This window comes from Microtus pennsylvanicus, chromosome 6 (assembly GCF_037038515.1).
Source record: "Microtus pennsylvanicus isolate mMicPen1 chromosome 6, mMicPen1.hap1, whole genome shotgun sequence".
Taxonomy (NCBI): Eukaryota; Metazoa; Chordata; class Mammalia; order Rodentia; family Cricetidae; genus Microtus; species Microtus pennsylvanicus.
The window spans coordinates 107,066,736-107,087,642 of NC_134584.1; the positions used below are offsets into that span (position 1 = coordinate 107,066,736).

Below are 20,907 nucleotides of genomic sequence, written 5' to 3' on the forward strand. Positions count from 1 at the left end.
GTGGGGTCTGGAGGCACAGGCAGGCAGATCTCTATGAGTCTGAGGCCAGCGTGGTCTACAGAACAAGTTCCAGGCCAGCTGTGGCTACACAGTGAGTTCCTAACTCCAAAAAACAGACACCCTGGAGTACGCTCAGGAGCTTCAGTTTGGAGCAGCTCGCCAGCCTAAAACGGCGGGACAGCTGCCACCTGTTTCATCCTCTTCACCGACTCTGAGCTGCTGAAGTAGCCAATGTCCTTCCATCTCTAGCTTCCCTTCCTTGGAATCCACTACTTGAGATTCCACACTCTATTACTCTTCTTTCCTGATGCCCTCTTCCCAGAACTCAAAGGCCCGCAGCATTTTCCATGCATCTTTGCCTTGCAGAATGAACGAGATAATGAAACACTTTGTACCCACAGAGCCAGGGCTGGGACACTCTCTTCCCATTTTAATCCTAGCAGTAATCTTATGAAGTGTTAAGTATGATGGCTAACACTTTCTGTTATTGTTGTTTTGTTTTTGTGACAGGATTTCACTGTGTATCTATCTACCTTTGGCTAGCCTAGAACTTGCTGTGTAGACCAGGCTGGCCTTAACTCCACAGGAATCCATTTCTCCCACCTCCCTGGTGTTAGGATTGAAGGCATTTGGCCACTACACCCTGCTTCAGCTATCCTATTTTAGAGATGAGAAAACTAGGCTCAAAAAGCTTAGGTAACAGGCCCCAGATGACAGAGACAGTAACTGTGCTAGGATCGAATCCAGATTGGTAACTACGTCAATTAACTAGCAGGTCTTCTCAGCCAGCTGTTAGCAATTTGAAGATAATACTAAGTCACTCTTCCTCCTCCTTACCTTGGCCCCCACTCCCCGTGTCTAGTACTGAAAAAAAAATGTTGGCTGAGTCTGTGGGTCTTTGATGTGTTCCAAGGTTCTCAGACCCAGAGACATGAGAAGTGGATGCCTACGGCCGTGTGGTGGATGGGATGAGAGACTTTAGTCCAGGCTTCATGGGGGAATGATGAAAACGTTCTATTCTTACATCAGGAGAAGGTTTGTACACCTATGTGAACATACTAAAACCTGGGGCTGGAGAAGACTCAGTGGTTAAAGCACTTGCTGCTCTTCCAGAGGACCAGAGTTTGGTTACCCGCACCCACAGTCAGGAGGGTCACAAACACATGTACTCCAGCTCCCCGCGATTCAGTGCCTGTGGCTTCCAGGGCACCTGCACTCATGAACATGCGGGCACACATACCTACACGACTACAGCAAAAAGAAATCTTGTTTTGAGACAGTCTCTCTATGTAGCCCTGGTTGTCTTTGAATTTGCCACATAGACCAGGATGGCCTTGAACTCATAGAGATTGCCTGGCCTTTGTCTCTGGATGCTGGGATTAGAGTTAGAGATATGCACCACCATACCCGGATAAAACACCCAGTTAAAAAACAAAACAAACAAAAAACTTAACAGTATATTTTAAATAAGTGAATTTTATGGTGTTTATTTTCAAAGATGCTTTAAAAAATTGTTGAGACACAGTGGGAATTAGGCTGGGGGATGCTGTTATCTAAGGCTTTCAGGACCCACACTGCTTTGATTTGTCTCATAAATTCTCAAGGTAGCCAACTCCCTGGAGCTGAACTTCCTGCCTGTCATATGCGGGGACACTTGTTCACTAGGCTCACACCTGTCCTTACACTCTCCTCGGCATTTACAATGTCTCTGTGGTACTACACAGAGGCTTCACCCTCGGATAGCTTAGACCCTGCCCTCCAGGGCGTTCTCCATGCTGACCCTTCCCATTCTGTGGGCTCCCAGTTCTGAGACATCTACTTCCCCAACCCATACAGTGGTCCCCTAGATTGCCACTCCACACCTCCTGCTAGGGGGGTAGATAATGTTGGAGAAGTACTTGGGAGGACCAGAGGGACTAAGAATTCTAAGATCTCCCCTGCTCTTCTCTACCCCTGAAAATCTGGGAACAGGCAGATCCTTCTTGTCTCCACCCTTGAAAGCCTGAGACAAATGGACCGAGGACACTCATCCATCTACGAGATATTTAATGTATCTTGGGTTTAAGGTACAAAACACAGGTAGGGGCTAACCCCAGGAAAGCCACCTGCTGCAGTCAGCGGTCCCCAAACATTGCAGCTGGGCATCCTAGCCCCTACGGTAATGGCGCAGCGGCTCTAGGATACCTGGCTCCTTCTCCCTTTGGGAAAATTTTGAGAGGGTGACATAGGAGCCCAGAGGCCTCTTTGTCTCCTACTCAGAAATCTCAAAACCAAGTCTCAGGATGTTCCAGACTCAGGCCTAGAGCAGCCGACTGGCTAAGAAGCAGCTCTGACCTAAAGCCCGGCCCAGGGCCTAGTCCTAGAAAAAGAGGCACCATTACCTCAACATCTGGCAGCAAAGGGAAAGGGCTAAAGCAAGATGCAGAGGCAGACTCCGACCACTCCCGTGGCTGAGCCAAGGAGCCGGCACTGCATCCTACCCCAGTCACTCTGAGGACCAGCCCCTCACAAAGCCTCATTACCGGAGCACTGGTCCTCACCTGGTGCTCGAGTGGGGTGGAGGACAGGGAAGACCAGTGTCCACAGAAGGAAGATGCCCTTGCTTTGGGGACAGGAACAGCTGCCAACAGTAAGTCCAGGAAGACGCCCTAGGGAAGGGGCATCAGCCTGTAGGTCTGTCCCCTAGAACTCTGGACTGGATCCTGAGCCGGTTTTTGAAAGAAGTGGAAAGGGTTCAGAGCAGGGAGAGTGGTGAGAAGGGGCCCTGTGAGAACCAGGCCAGGAAACCCTTCTGACTGGTCCCAAGGAGGCCCAGTAGCCACTTCAGTCCAGGCCCCTCTGGCCCCACAGTAGGCTGAGCAGGCTCCTCTGCCCATTGCCTGAGGAGCACTCCCCACAGGGGCCCCACATCCTGCTCCTCCCTGAGGCCTGGGCTACAGCCGGCCTCCTCTGTTGAACTGGATGCACCAGTGAGAGTTGGCAGTGCCGGGACTAAGGTGAGTGTGGTCCTTGTGGCCCATGAGAGGCTGTAGCTCCTGCTGCTGGGCGATGTCAGCACTGCTCTCACTGCGGGAACGGCCAGCTTTGGCCAGGCTCGGGGGGAAGGCGAAGCTAGAACGAGGGTCAGAAGACACGTCAAGAGGAACCTGGGTCTCTTCCACACCCAGTGGGTGCGGAGGCAAGCGGGTTAAGGTAGGGGGCTGGGTACAGGGAGGGGATGCCAGGCTCTCCAGGGATGAGATGCTCTGGTTCCAGCCTTTCTGCATTTCCACCGGCACAATTTTGGTTGTTTCTGAAGACACATATACAGCCAGGTCTCCCTGACCACTCTTCCAGGGTAGCTCCTTCTCTGCACAGGTTGGGGAAGGAGGGATGATGCGTGGGCTCGGGCACACCTCGAGGCTTCCTGGGAACACAGAGAGAGTACACGTGAGTTCATTATCAGCGAAGTGGAATCCTCAAGTGCACTCAAGGTCACCATATTACACTCATCTGTGCTGTGCTCAATAAACACCTTCCTGGAAGACAGCACCAGACTGCTTTGCTTTCTCTTGTGCACAGGGCTGCACTCAGAACAGTCGTTCACAGGGGACATACTGAACAGATGGCAATTAACTGCAGCTCAGGAAAACCAAACAGGAAGGACGTCTTGTCTCTCTGATCACCTTCATCAGCACCAGCTCAGAAACTGCATCCTGCTAAGCCTTATCCTGACCTACCAGTGAGACCGCGGTAATGACGGAGGAGCGCCAGGCTATCCTGACCTACCAGTGAGACCGCGGCAATGACGGAGGAGCGCCAGGCCAAAGCCTTTGGAGGCAGTGTCAGGAAGATCACGCATCTGAGGCCAGCTGGGCTAAGGAATGCCAAGCAAGCCTCGGTTACATTGGGAGACCCTGACTCAAAATAAATAAACAAAAATTAAAACCAAGGACATCTGACTCCCAATTTGTTTCTCTGTGAAACAGCCCTGGCTGTCCTGGAACTTGCTCTGTAGACCAAGGCTGGTCTTGAATTTACAGAGATCCACCTGCCTCTGACTCCCATTGCCCTGCTCCAACTAGATATTTTATGAATGAGATTTTATATATGGTTATTGTGGTTGTGTTTTAAAGAAGAACGCTTATCTTCATGTTGAAGTATTTGTTGATAAAAATGAGAGGATATTTGAGGTTTTCTTCATCAGAACTCTGAGTAACCAGGGTCACCGGTGACATAAATGAAGACGTGCTATGCACAGGTGATTACCGAAGCCGGGAAACGGACAGGTGGGGTTTATGTCACTATTCTGTCATTTCATATTTTGAAATTTTCTGTAATAAACTTCTCTAATGCCCCCTGGGTGTTTGCGCCAACTACCACGGAAACCCTAGCACTAGGAGGGAGCTCTCCACACGCAGAAACATGTATGCTGCTTTTTGTCCACAAGGATTCCATCTTGAGAGCTCAGGTTCCTCCCATGATGCTGACCTCCTCACTCACAGCTGTGTGTGCAGGCGGACGTGCTAAGCCTGGATCACAAGTGAGCTCGCCTTTAGATCTGCTTATCACTTTGTGTTCCTCAGACTGTGGTCTTTGAGGTCAGGTGGGTCAAGTTCAAGTCCTGTTTTTATCATGCGATTCTGGACAGCTCACCAGTCTCTAAGGCTCTGTGAGCTCAGTTTCCCCATCTTAGGTATCGTGAGGGTTTAAGGCAGGTCGCCATATAAGGTTTCTGGTAGAGTTGAGATGCTTAGCAAATGCTGGCGGTGAATAAACCAGCAAACAGGAAGAGCGCGTTCTGGAGCAGAGGCCAGGAGAACCAACAGAGGAAAAGCCGGCTGTACAAGGGAGAGAGACTGCCAGGGAGGCATTACCTGAGGTCTTGCCTTCTTGGAGGACCTCGCTGGTGGCTCGAGCCACGAAGATGATCCCTTCGTCATCCTCTTTCTCCGTCTCTGAACTGTCGCTTTCCTCCTCCTCCTCAGACTCCACGGTTAGGATTACAGCAGCTGGACAAGGGCAGAGCTGAGTCAGGGTGGCCAACCCAGTGGCTGCTTCTTGGTACTGAACAGCCTAAAGCTAGCTCCTGCCCCCTCCCCCAGGCAAAGCCCGTGTTGGCGAAGGTACCAGCATCTTCCTTCAGCCTTTTTGGGCACTAGTCTAGAGTGTCAGGTTTGAGGGGAAAACAGAGAAGATTGCACAGCCCAAGGAGGCAATCAAAAGGTGCTAAGTCCTCAGAGGAAGCCATGAGGGCCATACCTCCCAGCTCTTTCTCTTGTCAGCCCCAGATCAACTGACATTAGCACCCGCAAGGTTGGACGGGTCATTAACATTCACCTTGAAGGGAACTAGATTTTGATGGTGAACGTTAGGCCTTTGGTTCCACCTATCCTGTAAGGCCCAGGCCAGTCTACCGTCTCCATGACCTTTTCCAAGTCCTTAACAGTCCGCAGTCATAATCAGCAATCCTGCCATACACGGTACACGGATCGGAATTATCCCAACACTCAAGTGTGCCTTTCTAGTCCCTGGGGGAGGGGACCAGCTCATGGTGCTGTATTCCCAGAGGATTCCCTCCAGGATCTGGATGACAGACTTCTTCCCCTCCTCCCTTCCATCCCTGAAGCTCCCTGCTTGCCTGTGTCCTGAAAGCCCAGGTCTCGAGGTTTCCCATTTGTAGCTTCAGGATTGGCCACACCATCCTTCTGAGGACCAGAAAGCAAACCTAAGATTCTGGGCTTGGTTCTACTACCCCATCCACAAACCCTGTAAAATGACAAAGTCAACAGAACAAGCCTTCCTAACTTTGTGGGGGGTGGTTATCACAACGGTTCTACACCCCACTATTGCTTGGTCAGCCAGGCAGGAACTGAGAAGTCTAAGAATGACTCACTTCCTATCTGGGGCTCTGGATACCTGGGCTGAAGGGCTTCTAAAATGCCTCACTAAGAACTCTGCCCTTTTCTTGCTTCACGTCTGGGAGTAAGTGATCCCTCTGAAGCCACACACACACACACACACACACACACACACACACACACACACACCCGGTTCAAAGGCCTCAGTCATCAAACCCCCGAGGGTGACTAAACAAAATGTGTCCTTGGGTTGAGTCCCAGTGCGTGAGGACTCAGGATTATTTCCTATCCCTACAGCCCCGTGGGAGGTGCCCCTGAGAAAAGACGTGCCTTCTTGTGACCAGTCTTGCGAGGTCGAGGTTTGCTCTTGGTGAGACAGATGTTATGCTTGGTGGACTTGAAGGACTCGAGCCGTCGCTTCATGTTCTGCTGGAAGACCTCCTTGTCTTGCCGCTCCTGCGCATCCTCGGAGATGAAGTGACGGCCGCAGCTAGCTTTGTACTGGCAATGACAGCCCACCCTGCCGTGAGGCTGGGTGCCTTGGCTTCCCACAGGAACCCCAGGCCACAACCCCAACATGTTCATCACAGGTCCTGCCAGCCCAGCTTTTACAGAATTAGCCATAGATTAAAAACTAAAATTAAAACATACAAAAGGATTGCAGCCTGAGACTGTAGGCAGTTCACCAAGGAAAGCCTCCCTTTCCCCACAAGTTATCCCTCCAAACGCGGCTTTCCTTATCCTCTGCTGCCCTTCCCTGCACCCTCTCTAATCTGAGGCGATAAGAGGCAGAGGTCCTGTACTTTGTTCCTCAGGGCTGCTATAAAACAGCAGAGCCACTTCCTCTGCAAGTCCATTTATCCCTCTGTGGCTCACACGTCCACGTAGCCCCAGGGAGCTACACAGACTCGTCCTGCTTTTGGTCCCAGCAAGTACACATAATTTAGGGCCAACCCTTTATCTTTGTCATTTAACTCTTTCTCTTAAAGACTGAGTTCCCTGCACACTCACTCAGCCTGCCTATTTCTGCTGTTGGAAGCTGAGCAACTTTTTTCCTCCCTAGAGGGAGGTAATCGCCAGAAGACTGTCGAGAGGCTCTCCTGGTCACTTCATCGTGTCTCACATTCTATCTGGTTCTTTTCTTTTTTTCTCACCAAGGCAAGACTTCACTGTGTACTCCTGACTGTCCTGGAACTCGCTCTGTAGTCCAAGCTGTCCCAGAACTCACAGAGATCCGCCTGCCTCTGCCTCCTGAGTGCTGGGATTAAAGGCGTGCACCACCAACACCTGGCTTTGTTCCTTCTTATTACTCATAATTTCTGTTTCTCTGAACCACTTCTGCGAGCTCCTTGAAGTCTCCCATCTGCCTTTCTTTTTTACCTAAGTACCTGGAAATGCCACCCCACCTCTGGGACAAAGCGGCCCTGTCTGGGTTTTGCTCAGCTTCCTGCCTCCCTCAGTTCTCAGCTCCCTCCTATTTCTCCGGCATCTTTACGTTTCTTACCAGTAGCCACTTGACCTCTGCATTCAGACAAGCTCCTGCCCTTGTTTTTGTTTGTTTTTGAAGTTCTTTCACCGCCTCTCCTCTCTGTCTTTTGAGGCCAAGTGCTTATAAATTGATTGGGACACTTTCTTTCCTGTCTAGTGTTTCCTTAAATACCAAAAGTGCCATTCCAGTTCCATCAGGTCGCAGTGCTACCTTCTCCCTGGTCACCAGTCCTGAAGCCTCTGCCTAGGTACCAGCCTGACCTCTGTATGGTGGCTAGCTCTTCTTCTACCCAGGCAGAGACACTCTCTGCTATTCCTTCTCCAAGGGTTCCTTTCTCTCCTTTGCAGGCTCCCGTTCCTTTCTCCCATGTATATTCCTCGGTATTATTCTTGGCTCTGCTCTCTTTCTCTAAACACTCTCCCCAGAGAACTTACACATTCTCTCCACTTCAACTAACCCCGGTGACATGAGCTGCAGCTTCAAAACAGCAGGCAGCAGACCAGCTGCATTTGAATCACCAGGGAGCTTATTAAAAACACAGATTCTTAGTCCCGCTCCACACGACAGGATCTAAATCTCTAAGAGATGAAGCCAAGAATACTCCATCAAGCTTCTCAGGGAATCCCAGGACAGTTAAAATGATGAGATCTCTGCTGTGCTTGCTTCCAAATCTTTCTCTCCAGTCCCTATATCTCTCGTAAGCTATAATCTTAATTAACTATATACTATCTCTAATGCTATTTCTGGAGAGAACATAAGAAACCAGGGACCATGTCATAGTGCAACTAAATGGATTCAGAACTAGTTGAATAACCAATAACCATACCCCAAAATGCTCCATCCATGTCAGTCTGGAGGAAAGTCTTTGGTAGCATGCCACAGGGCTCTGTCCTCAGCTCTATCATGTTCAATATTTATGATGATTTAGATGAATATAAAATTAACAGGCTTAGCAAGCTTTCAGATGATATGGATCTGAGAAAGAGACATTTGGTGGTAGACATGGGATCCAAATGAAGAATGACGGCCCAATCAAATAAGACGACATCTAGCAAACAAGCACAAACTTGCTCTAGTTCTTTTTAAATTAACTGTACAACCACTGAATCAAACCCACCGGCGAGACACGTGCACACACACCCCCCAACATGACGTAACACAATGAGAAGTATAGAGCATAGCCGGAAGCCCTGAATCTGATCAGCTTCCAGATTCAGTAACCAGAAGAAATGGAGTAACATGCTAAATAACTCTGGGACATAGTAAGCAAAATCAAGAAAGATTTTATCTAGTTTCTTCTATAAATAATAAAGGGAAAAAGAAGGAGACTATTATAGTTTTTCTTTTTTCTTTTTTTTGGGAGGGCACTTTTCGAAAAAGGGTTTTTCTGTGTAGCTTTAGAGCCTGTCCTGGAACCTGCTCTGTAACCCAGGCTGGCCTCTAACTCACAGAGATCCGCCTGCCTCTGCCTTCCAAGTTCTGGAATTAAAGTGTGAGCCACCACTGCCCGGACTATTACAGTTTTTCTTAACAGAGGTCATATTTCCCAGATATGATTTGTGAATTTATTTTGGATCTTGAGTTATGTAAACCAGCTAGGAAAAAACAGGTATTTATCAAACACTTACTGGGCATTTGGAAGGAATTATATTATAATAACAGTACTGTGGTTTGATTTGACTTGGTTTTTGCAATGATGGGGAATCAAACCTGGGGCTTCCCGGATGCTAAGTAAATGGTCTACCACTGTCCTAGCTCCTTGGCCTAACCTTATATTTTAAAGTTCTTGCCAGTTGGGGTGGTGGTTCACACTTGTAATCAGAGTACTTGGGGCTGAGGCAAGATTCCCAGTTTGAAGCCAGTCCTAGGGCAACTAGCAAGACTATGTCTCAAAGAAGCCAAAACTTAAAAACAAAATAAGGCAAACAAAGAGCTCTTGTCATTTACTGAGGTATTCACAAATGAGGTGACATGATGCCTGGAGTCTGCTGTAAGATAAAGTGAGGGCCAGGTGGGGTGGATTACAGACCATAAAGGCTTAATCATGCACAGATAATTATTAGAGTTGGGTAAGAGATAAGTGAGAGTCATTGCATTCTCTCCACTGCAGTTTTGCAAAAGAAAAACACTAAATGGAAAACAAGAGTTGGATGAGGTGGGTTTGACAGTCATGAACTGAGGAAGACATGAGGGTTTGGCAGAGTGGGGAGACAGTATGAAGCCCTAAGTTGGTGAGCCAAACCAGGCATCCTGGGCGGCATTAATAGCAAGACTAGAACAAGGAAAGACAGCGGCGAGCCCCTGTAACTTGCCCTAGACAGCCACCTAGCAGCTCCTCCCAGGGGTGGAGAGGAGGGGCTTCTTGTGGCCAGAGACACAGCAGGGGAGAAGAGGGCACTGGAGCAAGAGTGCCTGTGTCGGGGAAGCTGCCTGGGAGCCTTTGAAGCGTGTTCTGCGGAACTGGAAGTCATAGAGAGCTGCATGTAGAGTGATAAGCCCATTCCATCTCAGTGTTCTCAAAGCCTTGCTTTAGTACTGTCTGAATAGATTCGCATTTCAAAAGGCCCAGGATAATGGCCTGCTGCCCCCTTGTGGGGTTACCGAAGATCCCCTCCTGGGTGGGAATGGGCCCTACCAGACCCACAGCTTCAAAGCTACCTAGTTTGCCCAGGGCCAATCCACCTCTCCCCTGTTAAACTGGTTCCAGAGCCCTTCTCAGGGCCCTGCTTCCATCCTGAACTGCTTCTCATGGCTCTGTCCCCTCTCTCTCTTCCTCTCCTTTCCGGGACAATGTCCATGTCCTTTGTGCTCCTCTCCTTCTTCACACCCAGCTTCCAATCCAAAATGCTTCCTGCTAAAGTCCCAACTGGTTCAGCTCTCAATTTATGCCTTCTAATCTGACGGACAGTGCAGTGTGCACCCCCTCCCCCAAATCAACAACAAGAGCAAAGGATAAAATCCACAGCCTTCAACTGGGCATAAGCCGGTACCAAGTGCCTCCTCAGTGTCCGGTATGGGCCTCTGCACCCACTCCCCAGCACACTCGGGCCTGGCCCGTCCAGCAAGCTCTCACCCTGCGTCGCGGTTTGTAGAGGCCTCCGCAGAGCAGATGGTGCATCACTGCATCCTCCCGGTCTCGGCCGCTGCGGACCGTGTCAATCACCTGCAGATCCAGGCACGCCCCGCTGCCACTCTCCCTCCTGCAGGAGGCAGGGACATGGGTGCTGGGGAGTGGGCAGCACGGGTGCGGGGAGGGGCAGAGGCAAAGGTGCTCGAGGAAGGGGAAGGGACTCATGGACTCACAACAGGTTGGTGACAGAGGTCTCTGCCACAGAATTTCTGCTAGGCATAGAGGGTAGACCGAGTCCTGTGGAGGACAAAACGTGGCCTCCCTGTGGGAGTCAAGACAGAGGTCAGACAAGGATCAGATGAAGGTGGCCAGACAGAGGGTAATAAAGAGAACAGTGTGTGAACAATTATTTTGAACACTCTATTTTGGTTTGAGCTGGGGGCTACTCGGTTCTCAAACGCTATGGAAGTGCTGAACCACCGAGCCACACACCCAGGCATCATTTTGTTCTTTGTTTTACCACATACTGAAACACTGCACATACTGAAATTCTTAAACCAACCTAGGTTGTCCTATTCTTGTTGCTGCTTTCTTCTCACTGTAGAAACTGAAGCTCAGGCAATGTAAGTAACATATCTAAGCATTGGCCTCTACGCGATAACAGTTGAACTGTGTGCTGACTCTAGAGTCCAGCTTTCCCCACCTCTCTCTACTGCCTGCCAGACTCTTGTCAACACCAGGCTGGCTCTAGCAGCTGGGACCTCACAGCACCCTGGAGCCAGCTGGGAATGTCAACTCTCTGGCCCCTGCTAACAAGCCTGCCTGCCTGCCTGTCATCCCTGACCGCCCTGCTCTGCTGACCATCTGTCCATCCCCGCCGGCCTACCTGGTAACTGCTGGCCCACCTGGTCCACAAAACTGATGGCATCTCGGATGTTGAGTCTGTAGTACACGTCCCAGATCTGGTCTCTGATACGATAGGCTGACCGCCGCATCAACAGCTGACTTAGATACTTCTTGTCAAATTGTTCCCACCTACAGAGGACGCCAGGCCCAGCCCTGAGTACCATTCTCCAGGTGTGGCTGGCTGGCCCTTCCTCAGACGGGGCAGGGACACCGCCAGCGCTGGCCTGGCTTTCTTGGTATGAATCTCAGCCAAGGAGAATCCCAAAGCTCTTAGAGCCTTTACAATTTTAGGAGAGAGTCTGATATTAGTTAAAATTATTTCAAATAGCTGTAAAAATTATAACCATGACAAAAACTACCAAGGATAATGAGGATTTGTCCTTGCCTGGGGGACCAGGGGTCTCTAAGGTCTGTGGTTAGATCTGAAGGGTGATTCAAATCTAAGCAAGAGGAAGGTGGAGCAGTGTTCTAGTAGACAGAACACATTCAGTGGTCTCTGTGGCCAGGCTTGGACCACATGGTGGGCTCTGAGGCTCTAAGTAGAGCCTGTGCAATCATCAGGCAGACCATCAAAAACAGAACAGCGCATAACGGGGCAGGAATCTGGCAAGTACTGGACCATGAGGGTCTGGCAGGCCACCCTGGGGAACTCTGTCTTATCCTGAGAACACTGGGGTGCCATTGAAGGGCTTCAGGCAAGGTCACCCAGCCTGAACCTGGCTGTGTCCCTTCTCAGAAGGGTGGCATATCCCCCATGCTGCCCTGGCTGGTAGGGCCTACTGCTGCTGAAGGAGCCTCGGGGCAGCTCCCTCACCTGTCCCTCCAGTAGTGGTAGCCATGGTGCCCCACAACGTCCTCCACTGCAGCCAGAATGTGGTCAAAAGTCTAGAATGGGGGTGGGTAGGGGGACTGGATCAGGACTCTGCCAACATAGGAGAAGCGAGAGAGGGACAGGTAGAGGGATGGGGTTCTGGTACCCACGTGCTCATGTAGCTCCTGGTTCAAGGTGGGTTTGTGATGATCACTCCTCTTCACCCTCAGCCACTTCACCAGTGGCTTGATGGTCAACCCCTACAAACAGGCAGGAGGTGAGCCCTGCCCTGCTCAGTGCCCTGCGGCTTTTCTCCCAATAATTAGGCCTCAGCTCCACATCTCGTCTCCCTGATTCCACTCAAGGTCTGAGAAGTCGGGTCCCTGCCTCCCCGCCATGGAAAGGAAAGCCCCGTCCCAAAGTGTTTCAAGACTCTCCCAGGGCCTGCTGAACCTCTCCCCACCTAGCCTCCTGGGCACTCCCACCTGCACGATGACTGTGAAGAAAACCACCACAATGGTGGTAGCCACAAAGTAGTCCTTGGCAGGGACCTTGGTCCTGTCCAGTAGGATGACGAGAGCAAAGGCCACAGCCCCCCGAAGGCCCCCATAGGACATCACCACCTGGTCAATCTTGTCCAGAGGGACCAGCCGGAACTGATTCAGTACCCATGTCTGCAGGATCACGCCTACAGCAGGAGGGAGGCCAGCAGGAGCAAGGAGTTGGCAGTGGAGGACACTGGGAACGGATGGCACCAAGCATCTGGGCTAAGGTCTGGCAGGGGTTGGGACAGGCGAGCACTGAGGGTAGCTTAGGAATTAACAAGGATGTGGACTTAGACTGAGGGACGAGGAGTGGGGTGAGAGGAGAAAGAGAGGGACAGGGGAAAGAGCAGGGAATCAGAGGGTGTCAGCAGTACCGAGGGCTCGGAAGAACAGAATGAAGAAGAGGGTGCCCAGCACCAGCCCAGAGTCCCAGGCCCATTTGGAAGAGTCCACGGCTGAGATGCCAAGTAGCATGAAGATGACTGTTTCAGCACAGCTAGCAAGGGTTTTCATGGTGTATTTGACAGCTGTGCGTGACTTATGGGAGATGTTGGCTTCCACGTATTTCTTACATCCCAGGCCACACATGGTCACCCTGGGAGAGAAACAAAACTGCAAGTGAGGAAGGGTCCCGGAGGCTGCCCCTCTCAGGCGCGCGCATGCCACAGGCCGGGGTGCTGCCCACCAGTGTGTCAGACTGTCCAAGCCAAAGCTCAGGGACGCATGAAGACTGCTAATCAGTGACAGTCCTGGGATGGATACAGAGCTCCAGGCTCCCCACTTAGTGCCCCCTGCTCCGAGTAGCAAACCCTCTGAGGCATCCTCTAGGGTGTTGTACCCATAGCAACCAGGGGTTTCGGGTCTTGAAATATACTGTCAGCTTAGCCTGCACTTGACGGAGAGGAAGTGTGAGCCTTCAGGTGCCCAGACAGTTCTTCAAGAAGAAGACCTGAGGTTTAGACTCCTCTGAGGAAAGCTTCTCTACTATCACAAGGGCTCAGTGCTGCCTACAGATTCCTTAAGCTCTTGCTTCTGGCCACGTAAAATATGACTCTTTCCAGGGCCCTTTCCCAGTTGCCTGCCTGTGGTACCCCCAGAACTCACGCAAGAATGGCAGACAAGGAGGCCATTTCAGCAGTGAGGTAGGCTGCGTAGGCGAGGAGGAAGACCAGCAACGGCTCGATGATGCGGACCCGCTTGGTGAAGCGTGTGGTCAGGGCCAGGAGGAAGGCAAAGACTAAGCCCACGGCTGCCCCGCCCAGACTGACCACAAACAGGGAGGCTGGGGGAGGAGTGGGCTGTCAGCATGACCCCTGACCCAGACCCTCCCCAAGCTGGGCTGACAGGAATACTGCCTAGTAAGAAGTAGAGGCAGACACCCACCACACTCCCTGGGGCTCAGGATCCCAGACTAGGATCCCAGGGCAAGCTCCTCCCAGACCCCTTTCCTCTCTAGAGGAGAGCAAGAAACGAGGCAATCAGAATAGCCTCCTCTGTCCCCAGGAAAGGCAGACAGTGAATGCTGGCCAGGTTCGGGGGAAATACTGACCGACTCCCTTTAGGTAGTCAGTGGCCTGCACATTGGCAGAGCCCATCTCCACAAAGGAGTTGCAGACCTTGTACAGCACCTGAGTGACAAGAGGAGAGTCAGGCTATAGGAGGAGGCCACAGAGGGCAAGTGGGCTGGAAAAGGAGGAAGCTCAGACCCTATCTCCTCCCCAGGGGGGCCACGGGGGAAGGTCTAAGGCTCTAAGGCCAGTCAGATACCCAACTGGCAGAGCAGGACAGTCTAGGGCCAGGGGTTGGCAGTCCGCTATACATCCTTACCACGGTGACTGCATCATTGAGCAGGGACTCGCCAAAGACGATGATAAAGAGAGTCTCGTTGACGTGCACCTCCTCAAAGACAGCCAGCACAGCCACGGGGTCCACTGCCGAGATGAGGCTTCCAAACAGCAAGAAGTCCAGCAGGCCTGCCTGGACCCTGGGGGCTAGTGGGGAGAGATGGAAGACAGCACTGACTGGTGAAGATGGCTCTGCCTCCATCAGGGCTCTTTGTGACCAGCCCACAAGCTTCCCTGCTGGGGAGAAATAAACCCAAAGGGAATTTGGAAAGGGAGGAGACTGCTGGCTTGAGCTGCCTGTGCCTAAGACCTGGCTTTGCAATCACTAGCTGTTGGGATGCGGGCTCTTGCTGCCATGACATGATCTCTGCCTAACTCACAAGATGGCTGCAAAACCACTCAGGTGGTGCTGGTAATAAAAACCGCAGCAACAGTAAAAGTAGTTGCCAGCAAGCAGAATTGGCTGCCGATCGGCTTTATTACCCAGGAGAACAGGAAACGGTTTCTCCCACACCTGTGGTTCTCAGCCAAACGGATGCAGCGTCTACACAGTTCTCAGCAGGAAAGGAAGGTCTGAACACAGTATGGAGAGCGCCATAGGTGGGAGCTGAATATGCCACATAACCCTGGGAGCCTCAGTGTCCCAGTACACAAAATGAAAATGATATCAACCTCAAAGCATCCTTTATTTAGCGAGCACCTAACAGATGGTAAGGAGCCAGTACCATCTATTATTAGAATTATTACTGTGATTAGAATCTGAGGTTCTCCCTTTCCTTCCTGCCCCAAACAGTTTCACTTTTTATTAAGAAAACAAGACTGGAGTTCCCAGCTGGGAACTGCGAGCTTCTCTTTTTCACCTTACAAGAAGTCTGAATGTTCAGTATTGGGATTGGGTAGATTTCTTGAGCCGGGAAATGAAGAGGAGGTTGGGAGAGGGCCTAAATGCAGAGCCTCAATAAAATGGAGGCTAAGTACAGGTCCTGGTACCAAATGAACCCAAGGAGCTCTACTGGCCCTTCCATTAGATGAGGTCAGTTAGGGGCTGGAGAGAAGGCTTAGTGCTAAGGAGCACTGGCTGCCCTTTCAGGGGACCCTGGTTCATTTTCTAGCACCCACATGGAGTTCCCAACTGTCTGTAACTCCAGTTCCAGGGGATCCGACACCCTCATACACACATAGATATGCAGACAAAAACCAATTCAAATAAGATAAATAAATCTTTTTTAAAAAGTGAGGTAAGTTTTATCTCACCAGAGTCTTTAGGAGGAGACAACAGGAAAGACTGTCTAGTACAGCAGTTAGCATTTTGTGGATGTAAAATGTGTATTTATTAAAAATAAAAACTAGAAACCACCTGGCATAGCTTGGGCGTATCCAGGATTGTAAATCCTTGTAGGAATGAGGAGCTGTAGCTCAAGGAAGCAGGGCTGGCAAGTGGTAGTGCGGTGACAGAGGGCAGGAGGTAAGGGAGTGCTCCTGCGGGCTCCGGTGCTGCAGCAGCCCACACACAGCTGGGAAGCAGGCCCCTGCTCAGCTGCCATGCTGCACAGGCTCAGATCCAACTGGCAGTGACCAAAATTAGGACTGGAGACTATCTGGAGCACTGCCGTGCACTCCAGGTGGATGGACGGACCTACAACCAAGCCCCCAGGGGACTCACCAGCATCTGACCTTCAGAGCTGGAGAAGGGAGCCAGCAAGGTCATTTATTTATTTATTTTTAACAGCCCAGGTCCTAGGATTACTCACCCACAAATCCAGCCTGCTGAAGGCCCCAAAGGGCAACACCTGTAGTGAAGGCGTTCCAGAGTGTGCCCACCACAGCATAGGTGAGGATGGCACCCAAGTTGTCAAAAAACAGGCGGCTCGGCATGAAATAGCCTGAGTCCAGCACAATAGGAGGGAGCAGGAAGAGGAAGAAGGTGCCTGGCTCCAGCTGGTACTCAGCTTTCTTGGCCACAGCTAAGACAATGCCTCCCAGCACCAGGCCCAGCAAAATCAGCAGGCAGCTCTCAGGGACCAGAGATGTTACCTTCCGAGACAGGTGAAACACTGTAATGCAAGAAGAAGACAATCGGTGGGGAGCCACACACTAGCCTCCCACACCCTGGCCTCCAGTCCTGTCTCACCAGTTAGAATCCCTGGCTCTAGGACCAATGGAAGAAGAAAGAAATACAGACTCTCCAGACTCCCCAAACTCCATGGCTATAAACTCTCCGCAGCTGCAAGGCTCTGGCTCCCCCCCCCCACAACCTTTCTGAAAATGCCCCCACCTCTGCACTGCTATCCTCAGGGACTGACCACATTTTTCTCTGACCTCTTTTATCCGCTGCAATCATCTAAAGTTAAGCAAATGCTAAGCGGTCTCTCTATATCATGCATAAGATTGCCGGAGGAAAAAAATCGGGGGCTCTAAAATTTAGCTGCTTGGGTTTGAAGACGAGGTCCTCCATTTACTCATTCTGTGGCTCTCAATTTTCTCACCATCAAAATGGGAATAAAAACAATATTGTTTTTATTGGTTTAATAGGCTGGTTGTGAAGATTAAATAAAGCAATTTATAAACATTTAGAGCTGGACCTGGTAGGGCAGACCAATGATCGATTTAGTAAGTTTGTCTCAAGATAAAGTCAGGACATAGCTCAGTTATAGACACCAGATAGCAAAGCATAGCCTACCAGTTAGGAGGTTCTAGAAGCAATCTCCGGTAACTGGCTGTGGGGCAGACAACCAAGTATAGTAGCATACACCTGTCGACCCAGTACTCGGAAGGCTGAGGTACGAGGACTGCTGTGACTCAAGGCAAACCTGGTTTGGGTGTTTTTTTAGAAATTCATTTATTTTAATTTTTATGTGAATGAGTATTAGCTTGCATGTATGTAAGTGCATCAAGTATGTGCCTGGTGTCTCAGGAGGCCAACCAGCAGAGAGTATCTAGAAGGTGTCTATAACCTAGAAGGGTTATTGCAGGCAGTTGTGAGCAACCATGTGTGTACTGGGAACCAAGCTGGAGTCTTCTGCAAAAGCAGCCAATACTTTTTTTTAAACTGCTGGGCCATCTCTCCAGCCCCTCAATCTGGTTTATATAGTGAATTCAACTCAAGGCTAGCCTGGGCTATGTAGCAAGACTTTTTTCTTACCTCCTTTAAAAAAAAGTACTTAGCATATTGATTTATAGTAAGCACTCAATAAACGTTTGCTATTAATATAACATGGTCTATGTTAATATAGTATTATACTATATACACACATATACACATGCACACATTGCTCCTTTTAGAAGCACTGTAGGCCTCCCAACCTAATGGTGCATATTTTATTATATTGGCTCAGTTTAAAATGTTTTGTGTAGCTGGACACAGTAGCACATGCTTTTAATCCCAGCACTCAGGAAGTAGAGGTGGGTAGATCACCCAAGTTAGCTAGGGCTATATAGTCTGTCTGGATAAATAGAAAGACAGACAGACAGATAGCTTTGTATATAACAGTCAGATCTCAGATATCTTCTGACATCATTTTCTAATGATGTGATCTCAGGCAAGTTTTTAAAAGATTTATTTTCTTTACTTTTTTTTTACGTGTATGTGTCTACCATGCAAGTGCAGGAGTCCACAGAGGCCACAAACAGGAGTCAGAAGCTCTGGAAACTGAGTTACAGACAAGATGTGAGCTGCCACGTGGGTGCTGGGAACTGAAGCTGGGTCCTCCACAAGAGGTGCTCCTAGACACTGACCCATCTCTCCAGCCCGTCAGGCAAGCTATTTGATTTACTTAAACGTCAGTTTCTTCTCTTTAGCATAAGAAAATGTCCATCACAAAGATAAAATACATGAAAGGCACAAATGTGCCTAGTGTAGTGCTGGATACATAGTAGGCCCCCAACAAATACGCATTAAGTTGACTCTGGAGAAATAACACATCTGTCTCTAGGAAAAGAGGAGAGTGTAAGAAAAGGATTGCCAACACTATTGATTCTCCTACCTTGGTCCCTAAAATGGTTCTGCCTTGGGCTCTCAGCCCATGCCCCATACAGGCTCCCAGACACTGCTAGAGGAAGGGTCCTTATTAACCTCAGCCACTGGGCTAAAGCAATGCTCTTTGGGACCTGCACTCAAAAGCCTGAGCCTACCTAGTACACAGTGAACTCTACATTAGAATGTGTTGAGTGAAAGGAAGGAGGGTCTACATTCTAGCTATGAAACTGCAAAGTGTTCCAGAATACTCTGCATATCTTTCCCTTCCTCTCTGAGGGTCTTTTTTTTTTTTTTTTTTGGCTGGAGAGGATGGCCTCTTCTTCCTCTCTAGGAAGTGTTATCCAACTAGATAACTATCTAGAAATGGCACTAGCTATTGGTGACTTTGGTACTGTAAACCTTAAGTAAGACAGGAACTCTTCCACAATCCATGGGCTTCTCAACAAACCCAACCTGAAGCTTCTTCCTTCCTCTCCTCTTGGGTGAATTCAGACAAAGCTCTTCCTACCTTCAGCCCCATCCTTGGTTCCCTTCTCCTCCCCTCAGCACGTATCAACCCCAGCACTGCAAGTCCAGGACCTATCAAAAAGTCAGTTCTTTGGCAGAATCAGGTTCCCTGAAGATATTTAGAGTTCCATTTTCCATTATTAATTCCAGGCTGCCAAGGCGGAGTGGAGAGTTCTAGCCCAGCAATTCCGTACCCTAGCAATATCCCAGGAGGAGAAGGGGGCAAACTCTAGGCTGTGAGATTTCCTACATGAAGGCTTCATTGGTGAGACTGGAGTACAAGCTGTGCCAGCATAGACGGAGAGTGAGTAGCAACGCTCAGCTATAATTAAGTCACCCCCACAGCAGAGCCTGAACAAGAGAGAGAAAGGAGGAGGGTCTCCGTTGGGAGGAGGGATACTGGCTGTCAGAAAGGGGGGAAGAGGCAAGGAAAAGCGCCTCTAATGGGGGAATGTGTGTGAGCACAATCTTCAATGTGAGGCCTGAAAGAGGTCGAATCCAAGAAAGCGCCCAGAGCAGTCAGAACACAGTAGAGACCCCCCAAAAACGTAAGTTTCTTAAATCGTGAAGGGAAGAAGGTGAATTGGAGGGTGGGATCACACCTATGCGCAAGAAGGTGGCAACATCTTGTGGGTAGAGAGATAAACTGCAGGAAAGGTGATGGGTTGGTATCTCAGGAGATATTAGATCTCAGACTCTTGGCCAGGGAAGGATAATTTCTCGGAACCAGAATGCCTGGGCTCCCAGGAGAATGTCATCTCTTCAGGGTCCCCGTGAGTCCTCATTACTGACAGGTCTCTGAAAGGCTGAATGTCTGGAGAAGAGGCCTTACTGACGGTTACTGATGAGGACTAACTACAAGGGGAAGGGGAAACGGGAAACAGTCCAAAGATGGAGCTAAAGAGAGCAGCGACAGGCAACCCTTTAGAAAGGCAAGTCCTCGGAACTACCAACCTAGAAGGGGAGGAGGGAGACCCACAAGAGGCGCAGGAACTGGGTGAGAACCGAGATGTGTGGAATTCGAGCCTAAGTCCCCGCACAGGGCAAGACGGAGGACTAGATCTGGAGACCAAGGGGTTTGGAGGCGGGTCCGCTGCGGGCCGCCAGCCTGGGCGCGGGCGAAGACACACACACATACACACACACACACACGCACTCACCGATTTTGGCCAGGCTGGCCACCAGGATCCACAGGGCCACCAGGTAGGGCGCCTCCACCTCGTGCCACTGCCAGCGGAAGAGCGCCAAGCCCGGAGGAGGCTCACCCAACGGCACCGACTCCTGGGTGGGTTCGTCGGTGGCCCCCGCCCCCGCCAGGGGCAGCCAGAGCAGAAGAGGCAGTGCGGCGCGCAGCATCCTGCAGCCTGCTTCGCCACCCTCTCGGCACTGTACGGCCGCCGGCCCCGCGTCGCTGCCGCCGCCGCCGCCTACCCGGCGCCCCCGCGTCACAGGCACGTGGGGCTCACTCCCCCCAATCCGGGCTCCGATACCCCCCAGGCCAGGTTCGGACCCCGAGACCCTGCCCAGGACTCTTATTGGGACCCCCTCCTCCATCTCTTCTAGATTAGTCTCATCTCCGGAAATTCCCCAGCGTAGCCCTCCTTTCCCCGAGTCCTGAAACCCACTCCTTCGAGTATGCTCCCCTATACCGCCTCACACCCGGATTCAGCCACCGCGTCCCGGGGGGCAGCGGGAAGGACAGGGGTCTCGGGAGCAGAGACAGCGCGGCTACTCCGCAGAATGCTTCCCAGCTGCAGGCCACCGGCCCCTGGTGCCCAGGCCGCGGGTCCCGGCGCCACGCTGTGAAACCCACAGGGGGCGGCGCACTGCTGCCTCCGAACACGATCTCCCAAACCTGGGACCCCCAACCGGCCCACTCCCGGACCAGAGCTGCGCACGCGCACTGAGCACTCCCAGAA

General features: G+C 50.8%; 1 protein-coding gene across 4 annotated transcripts; it reads right to left on the bottom strand.

Annotated features, from left to right (window-relative positions):
• Nucleotides 1–1,449: 1,449 nt before the first annotated feature.
• On the bottom strand, nt 1,450–20,669 carry Slc9a5 (solute carrier family 9 member A5). Of its 4 annotated transcripts, none has more exons than XM_075977189.1 (16): nt 20,149–20,669; nt 16,257–16,559; nt 14,489–14,652; nt 14,211–14,289; nt 13,766–13,943; nt 13,036–13,256; nt 12,602–12,804; nt 12,287–12,376; nt 12,120–12,190; nt 11,305–11,434; nt 10,633–10,721; nt 10,403–10,529; nt 6,171–6,341; nt 5,621–5,684; nt 4,857–4,991; nt 1,450–3,406 (listed from the first exon to the last, which is right to left on the bottom strand). In XM_075977189.1, the coding sequence occupies exons 1-16, from the start codon at nt 20,540–20,542 to the stop codon at nt 2,934–2,936; spliced, it is 2,892 nt and encodes a 963-aa protein (XP_075833304.1). In that variant the 5' UTR covers nt 20,543–20,669; the 3' UTR covers nt 1,450–2,933. The 4 variants fall into 4 exon arrangements, with proteins under 4 accessions (XP_075833304.1, XP_075833303.1, XP_075833305.1 ...); XM_075977188.1 differs by having other exon boundaries at nt 5,621–5,687; XM_075977190.1 differs by lacking the exons at nt 14,489–14,652; nt 16,257–16,559; nt 20,149–20,669 and having other exon boundaries at nt 5,621–5,687; nt 13,766–13,857; nt 14,211–14,284.
• Between the last annotated feature and the right edge of the window lie 238 nt (nt 20,670–20,907).